General features: G+C 50.1%; 1 protein-coding gene and 1 long non-coding RNA gene across 3 annotated transcripts; both read right to left on the reverse strand.

Annotated features, from left to right (window-relative positions):
* Nucleotides 1–296: 296 nt before the first annotated feature.
* LOC130252240 (uncharacterized) lies at nucleotides 297–3,246 on the reverse strand. The gene is made up of 4 exons (XR_008840320.1): nucleotides 3,075–3,246; nucleotides 1,917–2,165; nucleotides 1,001–1,737; nucleotides 297–894 (listed from the first exon to the last, which is right to left on the reverse strand). It is a non-coding gene; the product is annotated as an uncharacterized LOC130252240 (long non-coding RNA).
* Nucleotides 3,247–3,413: 167 nt separating this feature from the next.
* Nucleotides 3,414–15,033, reverse strand: BMP3 (bone morphogenetic protein 3). 2 transcript variants are annotated; one of them, XM_056490568.1, is made up of 4 exons: nucleotides 14,317–15,033; nucleotides 7,586–8,476; nucleotides 7,391–7,497; nucleotides 4,713–4,796 (listed from the first exon to the last, which is right to left on the reverse strand). In XM_056490568.1, the coding sequence occupies exons 1-3, from the start codon at nucleotides 14,642–14,644 to the stop codon at nucleotides 7,412–7,414; spliced, it is 1,305 nt and encodes a 434-aa protein (XP_056346543.1). In that variant the 5' UTR covers nucleotides 14,645–15,033; the 3' UTR covers nucleotides 4,713–4,796; nucleotides 7,391–7,411. The 2 variants fall into 2 exon arrangements, with proteins under 2 accessions (XP_056346540.1, XP_056346543.1); XM_056490565.1 differs by lacking the exon at nucleotides 7,391–7,497 and having other exon boundaries at nucleotides 3,414–4,796; nucleotides 7,566–8,476.
* Between the last annotated feature and the right edge of the window lie 6,662 nt (nucleotides 15,034–21,695).

Raw genomic sequence — 21,695 nt, forward strand, 5'->3', positions numbered from 1 at the left:
AGACATGAGCATGGGTTTTGGGTGAAACTCGGGTGTCACAGGTGGATTTTTAGGATGAATCTCCAACTTTGGGGAGATTTTTGGGGCCAAATCTTTGATTTTGGCTAAAACCACCTCATCCCATGTGGATTTTTGGGGCTCTCTTCACAATTTTTGTGGTGAAATTCCCCAATTTTTTTCCCAAATCCTTTTTAAATTTATTTTTTTCTTATTTAGTGTTTCCTCCTCCCCAGTTTCCAAAAACCCCGCCCCAAAAATTCCAAAATAATGTCCAAAAACTCCACACAAACACAGGGGAAGCTTCCATGTGAATTTAATTATTTGGGGGGGTGAGGTGCCCAAAATTTCTGGGCTCCTCCCACTCAGTCCTGGGGCACCCCGGGGGTCTTGGTGCCCTCCAGCATCTCCTTGTAGTGGTGCTTGAAAAAACCAACTTGGGAAGGGAAATTCGGTGGGGGGGGGGGGGGGAAATTGAAAATATAGTTGAAAATGTAAAAAAAAAACCATATAAAAAATTTAAAAATCCTGAAAAACTGAAAAAAAATAAAAAACTCAAACCAAAAAAGGCCAAAAACAAGGAAAAAAAAAAAAAGAAGCCACACAAACCCGCCCAAAAAACCCAAAAAACTTTCAAATTTCCCCTTACAAAAATCCCAAACCGCACAGAAATTCCCCCAAAAAATCACAAACCCCTAAAAATCCCCCAAAACCTCCCCCAATCCCCCCAAAATACCTCAAAATCCCCAAAAAATCCTCAAAAAACTTTTTCAAAACCCCTAACAAATACCTTAAGAAAACCTTCAAAGCCCCCAAAAAACCTAAAAACAAATCCCAAAAAAGCCCCCAAATTCCGCTTTAAGACCCCTCGAAACTCCTTTAAAATCCCAAAAAAACCTCTTTAAAAGCCCCTAAAAAACTTTTTCCAAATCCCCTAAAACCTCCAAATCCTCTTTAAAAGCCCCTAAAAAACCCCTTCCAAATCCCCTAAAAGCTCCAAAACCTCTTTAAAATCCCCTAAAAAAAACCCTAAAAAATATCCAAAAACCCTTTAAATTTCCCTAAAATATCCCTTTAAAATCCCCAAAAAAATTCCCAAAATTCCTCCAAAAATCCTTTTAAAAACCCTTAACTCTCCCCAAAATACTCCCAAAATTCCCCCAATAAAACCCAAAAAAACCCTTTAAAATTCTTTAAAAACCCCCCAAAATCCCCAAAAAAAATCTCTTTAAAATCCCCTTTAAAAACCCCTAAAAATCTCCAAAAACCCCTTAAAAGTTCCCTAAAAAAAACCTTTTAAAATAAAAAAAAAAACAACCAAACAAAACAAAAATTCCTCAAAAAATCCTTTTAAAAACTCCTAAACCCCCCCACCTCAAAAATAACCCCAAAAAATTCCCCCAATAAAATCTAAAAAACTCTTTAAAAATTATTTCAAAACAGCCCAAAATCCCCCAAATTTCCCCAAACTCAGCGAGCAGCAGCGCGAACCTGTGGCGAGTAGAGCCTGGCTACCATGGCTTGGAAGGACGCTGATAAAGCATGGAGATGTGACACAGGTAACACAGATGGACACAAAGGACAGAACACAGACACAGATTACACAAGAGACACCAGTTATTTACCCAGAGCTGGAAGGAACTGGAGCAGCCATCAAGTGCAGCATCTCAGAGCCAGAGCTGGAAGGAAGAACGTGCCACAGTCAGAGCTGGAGGTTCAGCAAGCTGGACTGGGAAACACCTGCAAGTGAAACAAGCAGAAGGAACAGAAATCACCTGGGCCCTCAGATATCCTGAGCAGTAAGTGAGCAAGGGGTGCAGGAGCAGGAGCTGTGAGAACCAGGAACAGCTCTCGTGCAGGGGCTCCATGGGCTGGAGCTGTTACAGGCACAGGTGTCCCTGAGGGAGAGCTGAGCTCACCTGCAGCTGCAGCAGGAACATCTCGAGGCTGGATCCGGACTGAGTGCACCCTGGACTCTGAGCCAGGCGCAGGCGTGGGTGTCCCTAACCAGGAGCTCTGGGCAGCGGGGAGCCCAGCCTCTTCCACTGGGGACTGAAGCCATGCCAAGTGCCACTCTCGGCGTGGAGGCGTCTCCCAGTCCCATCCCTGAGAGCAGAAGGAGGCAGGGGCTCTCCTGGGGATGTGGTGCAGCAGCATCTCCTCTGTCTCTGCACAAAGGGGGTCAGTCAGCACCCCCAGGGTGCACAGCACAGCCCCACATAACCCACAGGAGATGCCTGTCCCCCTCCCAGGCAGGGGCAACCCCTTCCATCCCTGCTGCCCCTCGCTTTGGGCACAGACTGCCCAGTGCTGTGCACCGAGGACAGGGCGGGGAGGGAGAAATGACAACGGGAAGGCTCAGTACTCAGCCAAAAAAATGCACGTTTCCAGCCAGAAGAGCAGAGGAGGAAGCAGAGATTGCTGCAACCCCTCTGCCCAGCGAGGGCCATTTTGGGAACCAGCCACCGAACAATACCGGGGCTGAGGGCGGGCTGTGCCCACCCAGGGCCCGGCCCAGCCCAGCACCTTCACCGGCCACCTTCTCCCCGCCCCGGAGCAGGACTGGGGAGCCACGGACTGCGCCGCACATCCCGATGAACATCGCTGAGCCAGGCACGGCACAAACCCCATCCCAGCCTGAACGTGCCACAGGGCGTGTTCATCAAACACGGCTGGGCCAAGCTGATGGTGTGGGGAGAAGCCACCCTCGGGCAGCTCTGGTGCAGCACCTTCTCTCAGCTCCCTTCACAGCCGTGGCTCCCACAATCGTGGGGCACAGCTGAATCCCAGCCCCAGTTCCTGTCCTGATCCCCCCGCAGCCAGGGCCCTGTCCAGCAGCACTGCCAGTGCAGCCCCAAACCACACCACAACAGGACAGGCCACACAGCCAGAAACCACAAGCACAACCGTTTTGTTCCGAGGAACAGCCGGGAACAACGCAGAGGCTGAGCAGTGCCCCGACCCTGGCCCTGCTGCAGCCTGGCGCCAGCCTCTGCCCCGCGCAGTCCCCGCCGCCCGGCTCTGCTTCGGGGCCTCCCCGTCGGGGTTTTTCCCGAGACCCGCCGCTCTCCGCCCACCTTCAGCCTCGCTGCAGCCACAGCATCTCCCGGCCCGCTCCGCTGTCAGCGCAGCCCTCGCCCGCCGCTGCCGCTGCCGCAGGCGGTGCTGCCGTGCCCGGCGCTCCCGCTGCACTCAGCCCCGCTCCCCCACAGCGGCGGCGCCGCGCGCGCCACACCAGCGCGCATGCGCGCCCCTACCCGGCTCTGTCCGGCCCCCAAGCGGCGCGTGGCGCGCGCGGTGCTTGCCACAGCACTGCGCATGCGCAGGGCCGCGGGACAAAGGGCGGGAATATGAACAGCGGGAGAAAAATTTCACTGTTCCTGCAACCATCCGAGTGCCACACAGCAAAATTCGGCTTCTCATTCTAAAGCCATTTTATTTCACATGTCTGCACGGTTCCGAGCAGAATCACTGCCCGAATCACGGGCGGGAAACGCGATGAGACAGGCTTACCCCTCAGCAGTGAAACGTGCCCCCTCGCCCCGGGCGCGCCTGCCCTGCGGAGCTCCACCGCAGGCCTGGCAGCTCATCTCGACACTGACAGGGAAAGCTGCGTGCCTTAAAGAGTGCTCACATCGAGCACCATACACTAGGACGGCCACAGATGTACAATAAATTAGAAGCATCTGTAAAAGTTTATTTCCATATACAAAATAACTCTTTTTTGGGGGTGTTTGTTTTTTTTTTAAATGGACTGTCTGTACACAGATAAACCTTTCACCAGAAATCATTTAAAACTGCATCCTTTCCATGAAGTTCTTCCTCATGGCCAGGCTGAGGCGATGCCCTCTGCTCCTGCTGCTTGCTGCCCAGGAGAGGAGGCCACTCCACAGCCCGGCTACAGATGACTGCCAAGCATGTCCCAGGACACGGGGTGAAACGTGTCATTGGGACACTGAGCACGGTATGGCACAGCCCTGGCCTGCTGAGCTCCCACAGCAGAAGGCAGTGATGCACTCAGCACCAGTCCTGCTTGCAGCTCCTCTGCCCAGGGTGACCTTGGGCCAAGGAGATGCATGGCCAAGAAGGGTTATCTACAGCGTGTAGGATGTCAGATTTGTTTTTGTACTACTCTAAAACCTAAGGCAAGAAACTTAGCTTTAAAATGAAGACTATAAACTTCTAACCTCCCTCTGCCATTAGTTACCATTAGAACAGAGATAAGAATTACCAGCTTCTGCTGCTTCCAAAATGTTGCACAAAAATAGATCACACTGTGTCCTTTGAGAGTCAGAGTCTCAGAAATCTGCAGATTTTTCTTTCACCTCTCGCTTTCAACAGGTACACTCAGGTCCCATTCCTAAGCCTTGTGTCTCTGTCAGACTCACAGACAAATGAAGTGTGTACTCGCTTTGCTTGGAATCACTGCTTGGAATCCATTCTGTTGCCATTCTCATTGACTGGATTTCTCTACATTTCCCCTTATCTGTCCAAAGGAAATGCGCTGACAGTGCAAACACAAAGTAGGTGTGATGAGACCCCTGCCCACCCTCCTGCCCCCAACAGCAAGTGATCACCCTGGCATTGCCACAAGGCTGCCCGAGGCGCTATCTGCAGGCACAGGACTCCACTGTCATGTTGGGGTACACCTTCAGAACCACGTTTTTGTTCTCGTCGAAGAATAGGATACTGAGAGAGGACATTTTGTCAGGAACGCAGCAAGGCTCGGGAACGCCGGGGACGACTCCGACCGCCCTCACGATGCTCTGGATGGTGGCGTGGTTGGACGGCTTCATGGCCTGCAAGAGAGACACATGGCAGAACATGCTGCTGCACCCACCTGGCCACGGATTCGTGTACTCTACAAGAGAACTGCTCTGCTGAGACCCCTCAGCTGGAACACCTGCAGCCAGTGGCACTGCTGAGGAACTGAGCCTCCCGACAACTGTACCTCATGCTAAAGTGACATTTTCTTCCAGAGAAGAAACTTCAATTTACACAGTTTCCTACGTTTAGAAAAAGGGACACGGTTGGGTTTGCTCTGAACAGAAAGCCAACCTGCCAAGTGAGGTAACTGCTTGGTCACAAAACCAGAAACCATTAAGGTGCTAATAAAAATTAAAAAAAAAACCCACAGAGAAATGACAAAGTTTTACTCGGAACCCTGAAATGCTTCCTGATCCAAGGATCTGTAGGTAGGTGGGCATGAAAAATGCACAAGATACAGCTTTTAGCCAGGGACTTTTGGTTTGGTTTTTAGAGTTGTTCTTACACACAGAATGTGGGAATGGAAACAGTTCAGAGTGCACCCCAAAACATGTCGCTGACAAATGCAGAGAACAAGGTCATTTTGGCCAAATGTTCAATTTGCAGTTTTGATGCAATGAGAGATTATTTGTCTTGGAGAAAAAAGTCAGTCTTAAGGGTTGGATATGGACTTGCAAAAAGCACAGGAATGACTGTGAATTCCACCTTGTCATGTGGTTTGCCCAGCACATTAGTACACAAAGTTGTAAGTCTCCATCCAAGCTGATCAAAGACATTTCTGTTGGTTCGTTTTGAATTATTCAAGAGTACCTATACTCCTCAGCAGTAGCAGCCAGGGGTCTAAAAACAAGTTTTAGATTATCATACAACTCAGATTTCTCTCTGTGTTCAAAGGGACTCAAATGAAAGCTGTGGTAGCACCCAGCCACGTTTCCTTGCTCAGCTGCTGGGCAGCGTTCTCCCCAAAATAACTGGGAGCCCAATGGCTGTGCCGAGCCTGCTGATCACATGCCAAAAGGCAGAACAGCTACTGAGATCCCATTTCCTGTAGCCAGGAGTACTAAAACTAAAATGAGGCCTCCAAATATGCCACGTGACATCCCCTCACAGACCTTCTCCTTCGGATGGGGAATCCATAGCCCCAGAATGCTAAATTGCACCAAACCAACTCCAGGCTACGCAGCACCAAACAAATTTCGAGCACAGCCTCGGCTTTTGGTGGGAACAGCCTGGACACACTCTGTCCTAAAAGAAGTCTCAGTTTGACTGGGTAGCATACACCAGAGACGATCCTCCTCACTGCTCAGCCTGTGCTGAGCACGCTGTGCCGTCCTTCAGGTGCACCCTGCAGGATAACCAGCTTCAGCCAGCAGGACTTTAACCATGACTGGAGCACAAGCCAAAGCCTCCCAAGTGCCGAGCCTGTGAGTGAGCCCAGCTGCCCTGCAGTGTCCCTGCAGCTGCAATGGCAGCTACGAGCTCTCCTCCCTGACCAGGAGAGCGTCTCCCACCAGCTCTACACCAGGTCACACTCCCAACACATGTGGGTTTGACAGCAGCCCAACCAGCTAACTAGAACCAGGGCGTAGGTAAAAAATGCAAATCTGAAGGTGGGAGGGGAGGAGCACATCCGTTCTCTATTACCCAACAGGTTGTTAACTCCAGGAGCTCACCCTCAGCAAAGGACCATGACGTACCCACAGGCACCAGTCTGTTACTGCCTGAGGGCCAGGGGATCCTTTTGCAAACACGGTCTCAGTAGTAGCAGATCCTGTGATGCTCACCTTTAAAGCCTGCCTCTGCAGCTGGAGGTAGGCAAGTCGTCTCCTCCTCCAAGGAGAGGACCATGCCTTCTGCAGCTTGCTTTGTCTGGACACCATCCATCCCGTTTGGAACAGTTCTTCCACCACATTTTCAAAGGGCAACTCCCTTGGCTCCTTAAGCCATTGAAATGCCACGTATATTTTGGAACCAACTGCTCTGGCTTCAGTGTGGCAGGAATAAAGAACGCTCTGGGATGAAACGCTGCAGCGAGTCCAGGAGCCCTGCCTGCACTGATGTTCCTTTACTGATGTGCCCTGCAGGTGTTACCTGTGCATAGGCCAGCCTCAAATCCCACTCTCAAGTTTCAGCAGCCTCCAGGGGCTACATGTTGCTAAGAATGACAGTGGACATTCGGAGGAGAGCTTCTCTATCTAGGTCACAGGGCTAGGAGCACACCAGCCTTGCCTGCTACTCGCATGCAACCAGCTCATACAAACCAAAGGATATTTTGCAAGTCAGGGGGCCTGGAGCCATTGCTTTTGAATCCCCTTGGCCCAGTGAATCAGCAGTGATTCACTCAGCTCTGTGTTAGCCAGGCCTGCCGGAGCTCGCTGCCCCCGGGGCAGCCTTGCCCGGTGGTAGAGGGCGTGCCTGGAGTGTGCAGTGCCGACTGCCTGTGGTGGGGCTTGGGGCTCCTTTCAGGCACAAGTGCTGCCCACAGAATGACAGAACGGTTTTGCAGATCTGGCTTGTATTTTGTTTGTTAAACAGGCCAGTAACAAGTTCACACATCATCAGCATTATTCAGGACATGTTGGGTTCTGGATGAAAAACCAATAGCAAGTCAAGGCTTTCAGATTACCTTTGCAAGCTTATCTCTTCACTAGGTGTTCCAATCGCTGCCCATTGCTGTGTGAGGCGAATCTAGGTAGGTCCCAGATCCAAACTCATGCTGGCACTGGCCTTTTACTGACGTAAGAGACAAAATGCTCAGTTTAAGGTAACAGACAGTGAAAAAGAATCAAAAGGGACCATACCTTTGGAATTGGGAACTGACATTCTCCTGAGCAGTAATAGGCGTCGAAGGACTTGGGGGAAATAATCCACTCGCTCCAGCCGATGTCTGCGAAATCCACCTTGAGGTAGCGCCGGGCGCAGTACCTTGGCTCGTCCCACTGCTTCCTCCTGGCCTTCTTCAGCGTCTGCTCATCGAACTGCAGAGTCTGGGTCCTATGCAGGTGACTCTTCCTCTGCTTTTTCTTGCTCCTGGCCCTGTCAGCTAGCTGCGGCTGGAAGGCCTTGTGGGGTTTTCTGCCTGCCCACCTCTCGCCCTCGCCGTACGGGTACTTGGCTCCTGGAAGCTCGTTGTTCTGCAATGGCAACAGGACGTCTGCAGAGCGCTTTCCCCGGCGATTCGGGATGTTGCTCCTCGTGTGGCCCTCTGGCCTGGGAAGGACCCTCGCCACAGGATGACGGTGCCCTCGCAAAGTCGAGACAACGCTCTCTGGCTCCGAGATAGCAGAATCGTTGGCGTAAATCAGGATGTAGGGCTCGAAGGAGGAAGGTGCTTTTCCCCAGGGATGGTGGCTGGGCAGATCCATTTTAACACTGATCAGCAGTTCCTTCTTTTGCTTTGCTTCATGGAGGAGCTGCGTGATATCCTTCCACTGCCAGGAAAGGACATCCTGGTATGCTGAGGAGACATTTATAAGGAAATGTCCCAGGCTTTGAGTCGTGTTCCCAGCTGAAGGAAAGGTCCAAACGGAAAGACGCATCTGAATTTCAGGTTTCCTGTGCCTGTGATGAGAACAGCCATGGGACTGGGAACAGTGCCACTTCACATGCAGCAGATCCCCAATATAATAATACACCGAAGCTGACAAGACATTTTCAGACTCTGTGAGCGATGTCAAGTTAAAAACATACATCTCCTGGCCTTCAGGGCTCCCTAGGAAAAGAAATACTCAGATTAGAATATGGACATCATTGCTGTATGTTGAATGACAAGTTTTGATCTTCATTTTTATTAGGAATGCCACATGAAAAATCCTGCCTGTTCTAAACTGGCATATTGTATTGGAAGACAATAAAAATTACTTTTGTTCATAAAGAAATTCTGCACAACTTGGGGCAGACACAGAAGGAGTCTGTAGTTTTGGGTAAAAGCTAAATTCCAGCAGCCACTTCAGGCCTGTAAATCTAGGCCAAGACAAAGCACTTGCAGCAGATGGTGCTGTTTTCCTTTAATCGCCTTCAAACTTCAGCAGCTCTGAGTTCACAGCTCTTTCAACTGCAAAATCATCTCAAAACCAGTTACTAGGGGCCAGCACAGACATCTGTGGATTCACCAGATTCTGCCTCAAGAAACCCAACCGCATGACCTGGGGTTCCATCAAAATTTGGGAGTATGGGGTCCAACCTGCTCCATGTGTGACCCCGATACCTGACTCTCAAGTGTGAGCACTGACTGCACTAAGTGTTCCTCAGGCCAAAAATCACCCTTTAAAATAACTACAAACACATCTTTTCCTCAGGAAAACTTCATTTCATTGAAAGCATACTTTGTCTTTTGGCTCATAGGACACACTCTACTGGAAACCATTCCAGAGAATAAGTTTTAAGAAGAAAAAAGGAAAGAAAAAGTATAAGGAACCAAGCTACAGGCTGCTGCCTTCCAGGCACTCTGCTCTCCTCTACCAGATGTTACTGCTGGCCTGATGAGTTTTTAAGACCAAGCTCTGCACGACAGAGCTCTTTTGAACTAAGCTAAGAGAAGGCAGCATTGCACCATTAGCACTGCTCGCTGCTACAGACTAGGACCAGAAGAAGTAGGACAATCTGGCAAATTGGAGCCAGAAGAAAGGGACAGTCCCTTCAGATCAAAAGCTAATATGCACATGTACTTACTCTACACATGTACTGGCACTGCCTCTGCAGGTCACCAGAGATGCCAGACTATTTCCTGACAACTCAAAGCCAGCTCCTGGGTTCCTCGCCTCCCTGCACCAACCCACACTGCCAGGACCTGTGACTGGCATCGAAAAGTATTTCTAAGGAAGCGCAGTGGGTCTACCAAGACCAACATTCGCCGGCACAAATAGATCCCTGTCTCAGGGGGGATTTCAGGCACCAATGAGCTGCAATGAATCTGCTAACATGTGGCGTGTTTACCTTTATAGAGGATGCCCTGAGCTTTTTATGGACTGCCAAATCTATCCCACGGGTGAAAAAGGATGCAATAATGAGGACTGTTTAGTTATACAGTCACCATCAGCCATCATTTAAAGGAGATATTAAAGAGGTGCCCTTGTGCCAGGACCCAGTTAAGAATGTATCAGTATTTCCGGTGTAAAACGTTGTTCTCATCGGTTCACGGCCCAGATACAAAACTTCACTCGAAACAGGAACAAGCTCCTCAACAGCAACAGACTTGGAAAACAGATTTTCTACTTATTCCCACTTTGCCTCTTATTTGGCTGCTGGTTCCTAGTTACCAATTTGTGCTCTGTGCAAAAGGAAAAGATGGGATGTGGTTCTCCCTTTTGAAAGGGCATAGGACCTGGTGCCAAACTGGTTTTACTAATTTTTTCAGCAAAGCAGTTAAGATCACAACAGCTAGCAACTTGTTGAAAAACAGCAGCGTGTTCACCACAGATGAAAGCTATCAGGCACTCAAATAAAGAACTTACTTAGAAACAGCAACGCTGCACACTCAGGACCTAACTTACATGAGGGTTTCATGATACAAAACACACAAATCTGCACATTGCACAGCATAAGTGCGCTGCACAGTGACCACCTGATCTCACCTCAGCTGGGTGGGTGAAAAGCTAACGGTGCACAGCCTATCCCTTCATGCCAGAGCTCATCACTGCTGTGAGACATACAATGACAGAAGTCAGAAAATTCAAATTCTGGGTCTGCTCCTGAGAGGCCAAACCTAGAGACCCTGTCCATTTGCCTCAGAGGCTTGCAGATTTGGGCCCATGTGCCCAAATCATAGCTTAATATTTTAAAAGTTCCTAAAAACTACCAGGATGCTCCTGCTTGCATTCTATTTATAGAGGTGCAGCAAACAAAGACCAAACCAAAGAAACACACAGAAGGACCAAAAAAAAAAAGAAAAGTCTCCTGTCTTTTTTAAAGGCCTTGATGCAAAGAAGCCCTGACACTAGTGGTGCTCCAAGGGGCAGCATTTGGCCTGGACTGGATCTGCAGGCTGGTGGCAGCCAGCAAGGCGCTGCTTTCCCTGGCGTGCTCCGTCACCCCTGTTTGTGTGGGCACTCCCACCACAGCAAAGCAAGAAAGGCCTTCTGGAAGGGAGGAGAACATAGCTCTAAAGCCACAAGAATTGGCCCTGGGGCAGGTGTAATACCTGAAATTACTTGAGCTTCAGTCAATAAAAAAGAGTTTAAAGTAATTTCTCACTGTATAGCTTTACTATAACACCATTAGGAGGACCTTTCAATTAAAGTCAGGACTCATTTGCGAGCCATGTTCCTTAAGTGATGCTAGGATTAAAAATGCTTTCAGAAGCAAACTTAATCCGTTTATCTTTTGAAGGCTTTTATCTTTCCGCGCTCTTATTTTTCCGTGCTTTATCTGCCCTCCAAATCCTGAGCCTGGGCAGCGACCAGCACACCTCAAGAGCAGCACTGCAGGTAAGCAGGTTTCTGCCAGCCGGAGGTCAGGTTCTTTCAGCAGGAGAGAAGAGTCATGTACAGATGCTGCTGCATGGACAGGACCACAGCCTCAGAGTTCCCTTGCCAGAACTGCCCGAGTGTTCCACTGTGGCTCACAGATCACCTGACCTTCCTTCTGTGTGTCTTTACAGCCACATTGGATGGAAAACCACCCACTCCTGTGGCACCCACAGGTAAAGAACTGGCAAAGGCCTGTCCAAAGCAACACAAGGACTATCAGGGACATTCCAGAAATGTCCTGCAACAATCACAGGCTGAACATCCCTTGACTCGAACACAGAGGAAGAAATTAGAGCAGTTGAGTCCCTGAGAGAGAACAGTGCTCAAGTGTAACTCAGCACTCTGAGAGATGTACATCCTTACTGCACTCCTCACGGATTTCAGGCCTGGGGTTTCTTCTCAGCTTTGTCACAGGCAAAGGCTCTGAACAATGATGCTCTCAGAGAATTTTGCAAGATTAACAGGAAACAAATGTACCCGAATGATCACAGGAACATTCGTCAAAATCAACGGCCAAGACCTGCAGCCCAAACAAGCCACCATCCAGCCTAGTTGTGAAGTCTGCTGCGTGAGAGATTCCAGGGCAGCGTGGGATGGAGGCTTCCAAAAGATGCCACATGGGGCTGAAGCTCTGGTCCCATCCCCTCAGAGAACTGAGCCACAGAAAGAGAAACTTGCTTTTAACATGTATAGAGGATGCTTGTTTTGATTAATCAGTTGTAACTGGGTTTTGCTGGCTGTTGGTGAGGGGGCTGCAGCTGCCACGTGCGACACCACTGTTCTTTGACTACAGTGGGGATGAGTTTCAACTAATCCTACGAGCTTTTGGTCTTATCACACAACTCCAGGGTCTCAAAAATTTATCTGCTGGGTTACCTGGGAGATTTGGGGAAGGCCTTTCCCAGGTGCTGCAGAAGAAGCAGAAGCCCCTGTAGAGGAAAAGCAAGGACAGAAAGGTTTCACAGCTGCATTTGAGAGCTGTGTTTCAGGAAAGCAAGACTTTCTCTCTTGCAAATGTCACACTAAATGGCAAAGGTAAACTGCAAATGAAACCACTGAAGATTTGCTTCAAGACCTCTTGCTGTAGATGGAGAAGACACAGGAGGGTTCCTGGGGAACTTCTGCTCCTAGCAGACAAAAAGCTGAGTCTTGCAGAGGTTGGCAGAAGGAATGCCAAAACGTGAAGGAGTAACAGCAATGCCATGTATTAAACTAACTGAGGTGTCCCATTAAAGACAAGGGGAAGCCCGTGGGAGACTAAAATTTGGAGCCAAGGAGTGCAGCAGTCAAAGCACAGGATCTAGAGACAAAGTACCTTGAAAGGGGAACACTTCTGGATGGGCCATTTTCATGGCAGGCCTTGTCAGGCAGTCAGGCTCAAGAAAGAAGTCAGAAAAAGCCTTTCCACTGCACCCACCATCCTGAGGAACAACAAATATAAGGGCTTTCTGGAAGCAGACTTCTCTGCCATCAATAACCACACAAAATAAGCTGCTCTTGCTGCCAATGGCAAGAGAAAGACAACAGCTAACTGGTTAAATCTTTTGCATGAATACTTATTAAAGTGTTAAAAAAAATTTAAACCGATTTATTGCTTTGGCACTTGATCTGTGAAAGTATTGGAGGAGGAGGAAAGGGATTAGCAAGCAGTGTGTTTATAGGACTGCTGCCACTCAGCATCAAGTGAGAGTACAAATATAACCCAAAAGACCGCAGAGATGGGATTTCAACCAACAACATTCCAGGTTTAGAACAATAAATGGCTTTAATCAGATATGCGTAACAGAGCAAATATTGCTCTGCTATGATCATTAACAACCTCTCCTTTTAGGCGGGGGCTGTAGTAAGTAAATATTATATCCTCCCCTCTTTTGGTGGGCTTAATTCAGTGACAGTCATGGACATGAGACTTCACACGGCAAACAAGTCATGTTAGAAAAGCAAGAGAGCTCTTCAGTAAGAGCAGCAGCTGGGGAGTCCTGGCTCTCAATCCCCCAAACCAGGGTAATTACTCCTCTAAAGCCTCTCCTGAGGACAGCAATACTTGCAGGGTTGAAACCTAACACACCAACGCCACTCATTCCTCATTTGATCTTTGTAGAGCTGCCTTATAAAACACATTGTTGCTTTTGAAAAAGAAAGGAAGCCTGCCACCCGGCTCTCTTTCCTGGGATGAGAAGGACTTGGGGCAAGCCACTGAAACTCACAGACAACTCTCCGAAAAAGCCACTGGGGCAATGCACCGGTATAATGAAGAGACTGACAAATGGGGCTTCTGTGTGCGGCATGAAAACTGTCCCAAACGCAGCAAGGTTTTGGGGTGCAGTAGATAAGGGAAGGACATCCCAGGGATAGTCATCTTTGGGTTCTGGCCATTCCATTTAGCCCTCGTGGAGCTCACGGTTACAAAAACCAGAAGAGGGAAGGGAGGGGATGCAGCACCAAGACAGTGGCTCCTCTTTCTGCCAAGGACATGGTTCTTTTGAGATGCTGGCACGTTAAACACGTCCCCTCCCTTACGGAAAATGTTTTTACCTTTTCACCCATCTACCTGTGCACGCCAGTGTGTAATCACAGAGATGTAAGTGCCCCTTCCAAAGACGCCAAGATGAAGTATTTACGACACTCAAGTTGTGCCTAAACTAAAATTAAACTAAACTCATGTGCTGCTGCCTCTCACTGCCAGTCCTATCACCACTTGTGAACATGAGAACACTGCAGAGAGCCTGAAGGATCCCCAAACCATGTCACGGCTCTGTCACCCACAAATCAGCCCTCGGCTCCAACAGAAGCTACACGTGCAGAATACCACTAATGGGACTCTGGAGAAGATCTGCGAATTCCTCCACCTCCCTCGCATTGTACTCAGCCATCGTGATGACAGCGATGCTTGAAGCAGAGCAGAAGCGCTAAACAACAGTTAAAGCACAGGAGAGAAGGTAAAACGCGGCAGTCCCCGCAGGAAGCGATACTCCTCTGATTGTCTCATTTCTTGCCCCGAGCGAGCTCTCCGGGCCCTACCCCAGGGATGCTCTGAGGCCGGCTCGCAGGGAGCGCAGCGCTGCCGCGGCGGGTCCGCACTCACCTGCCGGCAGCGGGCGGAAGCCGCGCACCGTGTTGCCCCGCCGGAGCCAGGCCCCGGCTGGTGCCGGTGGGTCCCGGCCGCCGCGGTACTGCTCGTAGAGCCGCAGCATGTGCTCCGCCACTCTGTCCGCCGCCGGCGGCCGCCCGGAGCGCCGCTGCCCCGGGCCGTCGTCAGCAGCGGCCGCCCGGGCGCGCCCGCCCCGCACGGCCCCCGGCGCAGCCCGGCGCCGCAGCCCGAGCCGGCGCGGCCGCAGCGCGTCCCCCAGAGCCAGGCACAGGCAGCCCCAGCCCAGGCACAGGCACAGCACCCAGCGGGCCGACGCCGCCATCCTGCCCCGTCCCGTCCCGGCGGCAGCGCCCGGGCGCCCTCCGGGACTGCGCGGAGAGCGCGGCACGGGGCGTCCTCCTACTGGAGAAGGGAAAAACGGGGAAAGAAAATGGGGGGAAAGGGGAAAAAAACCGGAAAAAAGCGGGGCGGAGGAAAGCCCCGCGGTGTGCACCGCGCTCCCTTGCCGGCGGGGAGCGAGGGGCTTTATTCCCAGCCGAGCAGGTTGGTGTCGGCAGGGGCGGCGGTGCTGTTCCCGGCGCTCGCTCGCCTGCAGACACCGCGGGGAGCGCGGCGATCGCCCCGCCCGCCCTCGCTCCGGCGGGGCCCGAGTGCGGGCAGCCGCCACCCCAGGGGAGCGCAGCGACCGCACGGAGGGAGGGGATGCTCTGCGAACTCCATCCCCCGGCGGATGGCGAGGGAGGCGGAGGACGGTCCCCTGCCCGCCTCCACCCAGCCCCTCCCGAAGGCCGTACAATAACGCGATCGCATAATAAATAAATAAATAAATCACGAGTCGCAGCGCACTCACCCTTCTCCTCTGGCTCGTGCCAAGGCTTGGCTGGGAGCGGAGCACGGTGCCCCGCGGGCAGGTGGGAGCGATGCTTACCGGGTCGTGCTGGCGTTCTGCCTGCCCCTCTCGAGTACCAGTGACCCTCGGCTTCCTCCCGCCCGGCCGGGACCGGCAGAGGTGCCCTCAGCAGCCTGCAGCCCGTGGGAAGAGGCGTGCGCCCAGAGAAATCCAGCACGGGAGGACCCCTCCACTACAGCGGGCACGGCAAGGTGCTCTTGCTCGGCTGAGACACCTCCGTGTGCCTCCCGCATCTGCTGTCTTTCAGCACCAAAAGCACAGAAGTGTCTCACCCGCCCTTGCCAGTGCCACGGCCTCACAAAACAGCCCAGCGCACACGACACTGACCCTTACAAAATCCGCTTTGCAACACAAGGGTGCCTCGCCTGTAGGTCGGGCAGGGAACGCACGGGAGGAGGCAGAGGAGCCTGGCCGAAGTGACACGGTTTGTTAGTGTGCTGGTTCCCGAGACCAGCCTGGTTTCTACCCTGAAGAAGGAGACAATAGGATTGGCCTACAGACCGGCACACGGAGCATTTTCAGCACAGGGCATTCGGGTTTTCCACGGGCTGCAGCAGGTGTATCATTATCCAGCCCTAAACAGAACACTACGACACTATGCACTGCCTCTGAAATTAGGATCTGTAGCCAGTACTGTTACACAGTTGTAATAAGCCCATCTGTAACTATGAGAGGCAAGTGACCACCAGCAGGTAAGGAGGAAAGTGAAGATTCTCACCAGCAGAGTCCTGATTTTTATATGCTCCTACATTTGGGGGCTCAGATACAACCCATGGCAGTGACTCATCTTCAAACAGTGCTGAGGCACCGAAGCTGCCATACACATCTACAAAAACTACCTGTAGATGTGGAAACACACTCCATGCCACTAGTGACACAAGTAGTACTATTACCTCTACTTTTCTCTAGGTAAAAAATGCACATTAGTGCACAAGAAAAGCTAACAATAGAAGTAAACATAATTAATAAGTTTATAATTAAAGCATGAAGGTATGATTGCAGTTTTTGGACACAAGCAATAAAACCAATGCGGATCCATGCAGAAAGAAAACAAAACTATTTACACTGATGGCAAAAAAATTCAAGCAGCAGTCCCTGGTTTATATCCCTGCCAATCCCAAAGAAAAATCTTTATGCAACTGGAATTACCATTTCAGTTTCAGTCATGTTTTTTCCTACTGTTGAAAGAAGCAACATTTAAAAATAAAAGCCAAGCAACATACCACAAGTATTTAAATAAAAACTGGCATAATTGAATCTTGTCCTGTACCTATAGTGCCAAGCGATTTGGTGAAAGATGTGATCTTTTGCAAATCTCCAACACATCCTCTGAGCAGCTTCCTGACTCTTGAGATTGTAAATTGAGAATTACCTGAGTTAAAAAAAATAAAATAAACCCTCAGAGACACTGTGTATCTGTAACACCATTCCAAAGCAAAAGGGGATTAGACAAGAACTGCTTTAAGTTCAACATGGAAACTCAAGCACTTTGTGCCTGGACTTTTATTTAAAATCTTTTAAGTGTTAGCAGAAAGCCCTGCTATACAAAATTAAACCCAAATTCACTTCCCAGAACCTCACCCCAGCACTTGATTGCAGCTAAGTATCTAAAATAGAAAGTCAGCCCTATGCAATCCCAAAACAGCCAGCAAGGAGAGAGAAAGAGGACACTGGATGTGATACAAAAAGGAAAAAGAGACTTCTCAGAGCCTTAGGAGCCTTCTCTGGAAATCCCCCTTTCCAAACTGCAGCTCTCTGAGCATGCTATGCAGGCACACACACCTGACCTCTAAGGCAACAGCGCTCTTGTGCTTCTCTGCTATTCCTTTTCTGCTTCTTCCACAGAAGTGCTGCACCAGTTATCCACACATATCCTGCCCTCCAGCCACAGCCAGCACAACTCCAGGCCCTATTGGGCCTGAACAGCTCCATCCTGATCACCACAGTCTCCAGCCTGTGCAGCAACCTGGCCCTTTAATTCCTTAGCTCCAGGCAGACAGCAGACATCAATCCAAATTAAGTTTATTTAAATAGTGAGCAAGCCCTGTGCCATTGTCAGGGTCAGCCTCACCACCCTCTGGCAGGCCATTCAGAAGTGCTGTTTAAAACCTCCACCAAAACTTCAAGGTTTTCACTTTTTCAGAGATTGCCACAGAGTGAGCAACCCAGAAACTTTGCAGTTATTTGCTCCCTTCATACAAGCACTCAGAAGTCCCAGGGAACAGGAAACCACAAATACTCCTTCTGGAGGAAATGAAATAATTACATATTTACATAACAAAGTGATATTAGCAAAATCTGTTCAGCATGTGAAGGCTGACCTCACACTCGTGCCGCTATTCGCCTGGCTCTCAGTTCACTTAGCGCAGCAACCTCTGCTGCTCAGCTCCCACATCCAGCCCTCCTGGCTGTCATCTGGAGAGCTCCCGCTGCAGCTCCGCCCCAGCCGCCGCACATCTGTTTGGTGTCTCAGAGGGCTGCTGTGTGCTCTGCTACGGCAGGGCTCCTGACACCGAGTCTTCGGGCCGGTGACACCAGCCCTGCCCCAGAGGGGTGCTCCCAACCCCACAAGGTCACTGCCCCGCATCCAGGAGCCTGGGCTCTCCTCCCTGGGGTCCATCTGCTCTGCAGGACCACTGCACCCTGGTCACTGTCACTTCCTTGCCTCCCTGACACACATGCATTCCAGGTATACCAGGTACAAACCAGAACACTGCGCAGCATGTCATCCAGCAATGCCTGGAACCACAGCACTGACCCGGCAATGCCTGGAAGCGTGCTCCGTGGACCCCAATGTGCTGCCTTCTCCCATTATGCAAACAAGGAGGCACATGCTCCTTGGAATGTTCCTGCTCATGTCCCCAGAGATTTACATGGAGCACAGCCTTTCACAAGGCAAGCTGAGGTGGGAAGCCCAAGGCAAACCCCCTGTGCAGAGCCATTCCCTGTAGCCCTGTGCTGGCTTTCTGAGGCTTGCCAGCTGGGCTGGCTGTTTGCTCAGGTGGCGAGCAGCAGCCTTCTCCCTGGAGGGGCCCTCCAGCAGCATTTCTTCTCTCGGGCCCCGCGATCACACGCTTCTCTCACCACAGAGAGCTTCTGCTGCAGGACCTGTAACAACTCTGCCTGAAGGCGAGCTGAAATGAAACACTCCTGGAGCGAACAACAGCCAAACAACAAGAACCATGTTCCCCTTCCGTGCAAAGCCATGTTCTGTAAACACAGCTCATCTGTGTGGCCACAGTCCGTTCGGCACCTGTGTTTTTGTTTTCTTTGCGGTGCGAACTGCGGCTTGGCCTGCCCTGCTTGTCCCTGCCTGCCTCACAGAACTGCCCAAAGGTTTTAGTCATCTGTAATCTGATTTCTGTGTGTGGGGAAACGGAGTTAAGGGTACAGTTTCCCCAGGTGCCTCTTTCACAGATGGCCGAAAGGAGAACATCTAATGACCAAACGCTTTGTACTAAATAATAACAACTCTGCTGTGAATGTGCTGGTGGCTCAGCAGAATGAAGCTCTTTAGCACCAGTCTCCTGCCACTTTCCAGCTTCACTCTATGATCCAAAATAACCACCACAACAGATCCCCAAGTTGCTGCAAGACCAAAGATCCAGAGGCCACATAAAAAGAACAAAATTATGATTTTGGTGGGGTGCTGAAGAAATAGAAAAGAATTGAAAACATGTACAGTCTAATGCAACCTGCAGACCGTAACTGAAGCACACAGTTCAGATGTGCTGCAAAAAGACCTACAACTCTTCCCCATAGGTACAAAATCTATTTCCAGGGATCCACTTCCCCACGAACACCCAAAATCAGTTCCCTTAGGGCAGCGTGCAAACCCTGTACCTGCAGTAAATGTCAAAGTCTGTGACAATACCACGATCTCCTTTGAAAAAAAACTTAAGACACTTCCACGCACCTTATATTTACAGCAAGAAATAGTTTGCATTTGTTTCTGCTAAAAAGCCACAGGGCCTAAGAATATACACAGGAAAGCCTTTGTGTGGCTATCAATTCTTGCAATGCTGCTCCCTTGATTACCGTGTGGTTTGCATGTCCACTTCACTTGGGCCTGATCAGGGCTGAACAGTGACAAGACCTTGGGAACAACACCCAGTGACATTTCAGGGAAGTGGAATGTAAGGCTAAGTTACTTTTTTATGCTCTGTCCTGCTTGTCTAAGAAAATCAACCTTTCCTTTATAATGTGAGCCAGATCAGAGAAAGGTTTGGGGATTTCCACCCGGGGCACAGGCCAGAGCTTCCTCCAGTTAGTATTGGCAAAGGATTATAGCACGTCGCTTGGGAGCTTCCATTTCGTGGTAACGCTCGGGGGTCCTTGCCTTGGGATGGCAGAAGGGACACACCAGCAGGGCAGCTCGCATGCATGCACAGGTGGGCAAGGAAGCAGACAGTCCTGAGCAGTCAGCAGTCCTGTGAATTGCTCCTGACTACCATTGCTTCACTGCAGATAGCACAGATCACATTTCTGTCTCCAGGGACGTTCCTTGCCCAAGTCACAATGATCAGCCAGATTTAAGGCTTTCAGGTGCTGTGCTAAGGTGATCACAGCCTGTGCACTCTGCTTTCATCAAGCACGGTGTCCTTCCGAGACTGTGCAGAAGCAAACTATGCATGACTGCCACTGCACTAGCTGCTGTTGATGAAGCATCTTTGACATGGCCACTGCAGCCAGAAAAGAACATCCTATAAGATACAGATTATTTTTATAAAAATACTTCCTTTTTACTAATGAGATCTAAGGATGAACAGTGACATGATTAATCACCAGACATTTCCATACAAAAGAAAATTAGGAGGCGTCAAATGGGAGAAAAGATCAATAATCCAAAATAAGGGAAAACATGGCAATATTGAACAAGAACTTTTTTACTGAAATACTCTTTTGAATGCCATCAAATTACTTGCAGATCTCTGCTGCAGCACAGGAGATGAGTAGATTCAGCTCAGGGTACTGAAGAATTTTTCAACCAAATGTTTATTCCAAGATCCTGATTGCTCAGACCTCATCAAGGATGTGGGAAATGCAGTTGCATATCCATTCTTCACTGGATCTTTAATTACTGACATAGCTTAGACAGCAGAGCTTGGAAAATGCAGCCACAAAAGCCAGTAATCGCAGACCCACCCCGAGCTCATCAGGGGCTGTTCTCTGCCTCTTCCTGCTCCTCCCTCTCCTTAGAATTTTAAATGCCAGGTCTTTTCCAAATAACAGTTTTGGAAGCTTTAGGGGAGGTTTTTACGGAGTAAAGGCAGATCCCTCCCTGCTCCCTATCAGTTGTGGTTCCTGCGCGTTAATCACCAAGAAGCAGCCCCTGGCCTCCGGGGTGCAGGCGTGGGAACGGGCTCTCTCTCACCGAGGCTGTGCCCTGCCAAGCTGGTGGCAGGAGGTGCTCTGCAGAGAAACCCTGGCCTTGTGTGCCCCACCCTCACGTGTCCCCGCAGAGCTGGCACCACGAGTAGCCGGCGCTGAGAGGAGGAGCTGCCCATCTCTTTGGCAAGGGTGCGGCCGGCAGCTGAACTAAGGACCAGTTGTACCATTCAACCACCCACTAAAAGTCTGGAGGTCCCACCTTCAGCACCACGGTTTCTTGGTGGAGCTCCAAGGGGCAGCAGTTCCTCAGACTCCCGTGTGTGGCAGCAGTCACAGGAGAGCCTCGGGAGCAGCACGCAAGGTCTGGCTGGTGCAGGCAGCGAGCCCCCAGCACAGTGGAACTGCACATCTCCAAATTAAACATTTACTGAGTTGTTAGCAATGAATTTTACTTCTCACACATGCAAACATCGAGTCTGAATGTAGTCTCTACTTCCTACCTATGCATCTATCCAACATCTACCTTGCTGCCCATTGCTTTGCATTCCTAGGGATTATCCCCTGGACTCCTGCATGGCAATTCTTCACATCAGCACAGTGGCCTGGTTTCACTTCCAAAAGATGTGAAGACTATGATAAAAATCCTGGATGCCAAAGGAGAGACAGCAACGTGCATGATCATGAGACTAAGGGATGACTGACACAGCCATAAATAGTGAAAGGAACTATAGTGCGGGTACTGAAAATCTCAACAGCAACTGGCCTGGTACTATCACTGTCTCAGTGAGCCAGTCCCAAACTTGGGTGCAACTGAAGGGCCAAGTGGTTTTATACACATTAAACATGATGCCAAATGAGAAAAAAAAACCACCTGTACTTTTTATGAACTATAAAACAAAGTGCTGCCCTTCTCACACTGTTGTAGCTCTTGTCTAAGAGATCCTGTGCAATTTAGCAATCACAGTAAAGTCCATAAAAACCTGGTGTGTTGAAGACAGACATTTTTTTCTCAATGCTGAATTCTCTCACACTGCACTATTATAAGCAATATGGTAATCCCTGCAAATTAGAGGCTGGAGTCTGGGTAATTCTCTCCAGGACTGGAGACTTCACAGTTTGGAAACTTAGGATG

Source organism: Oenanthe melanoleuca, chromosome 4, assembly GCF_029582105.1.
Source record: "Oenanthe melanoleuca isolate GR-GAL-2019-014 chromosome 4, OMel1.0, whole genome shotgun sequence".
Taxonomy (NCBI): domain Eukaryota; kingdom Metazoa; phylum Chordata; class Aves; order Passeriformes; family Muscicapidae; genus Oenanthe; species Oenanthe melanoleuca.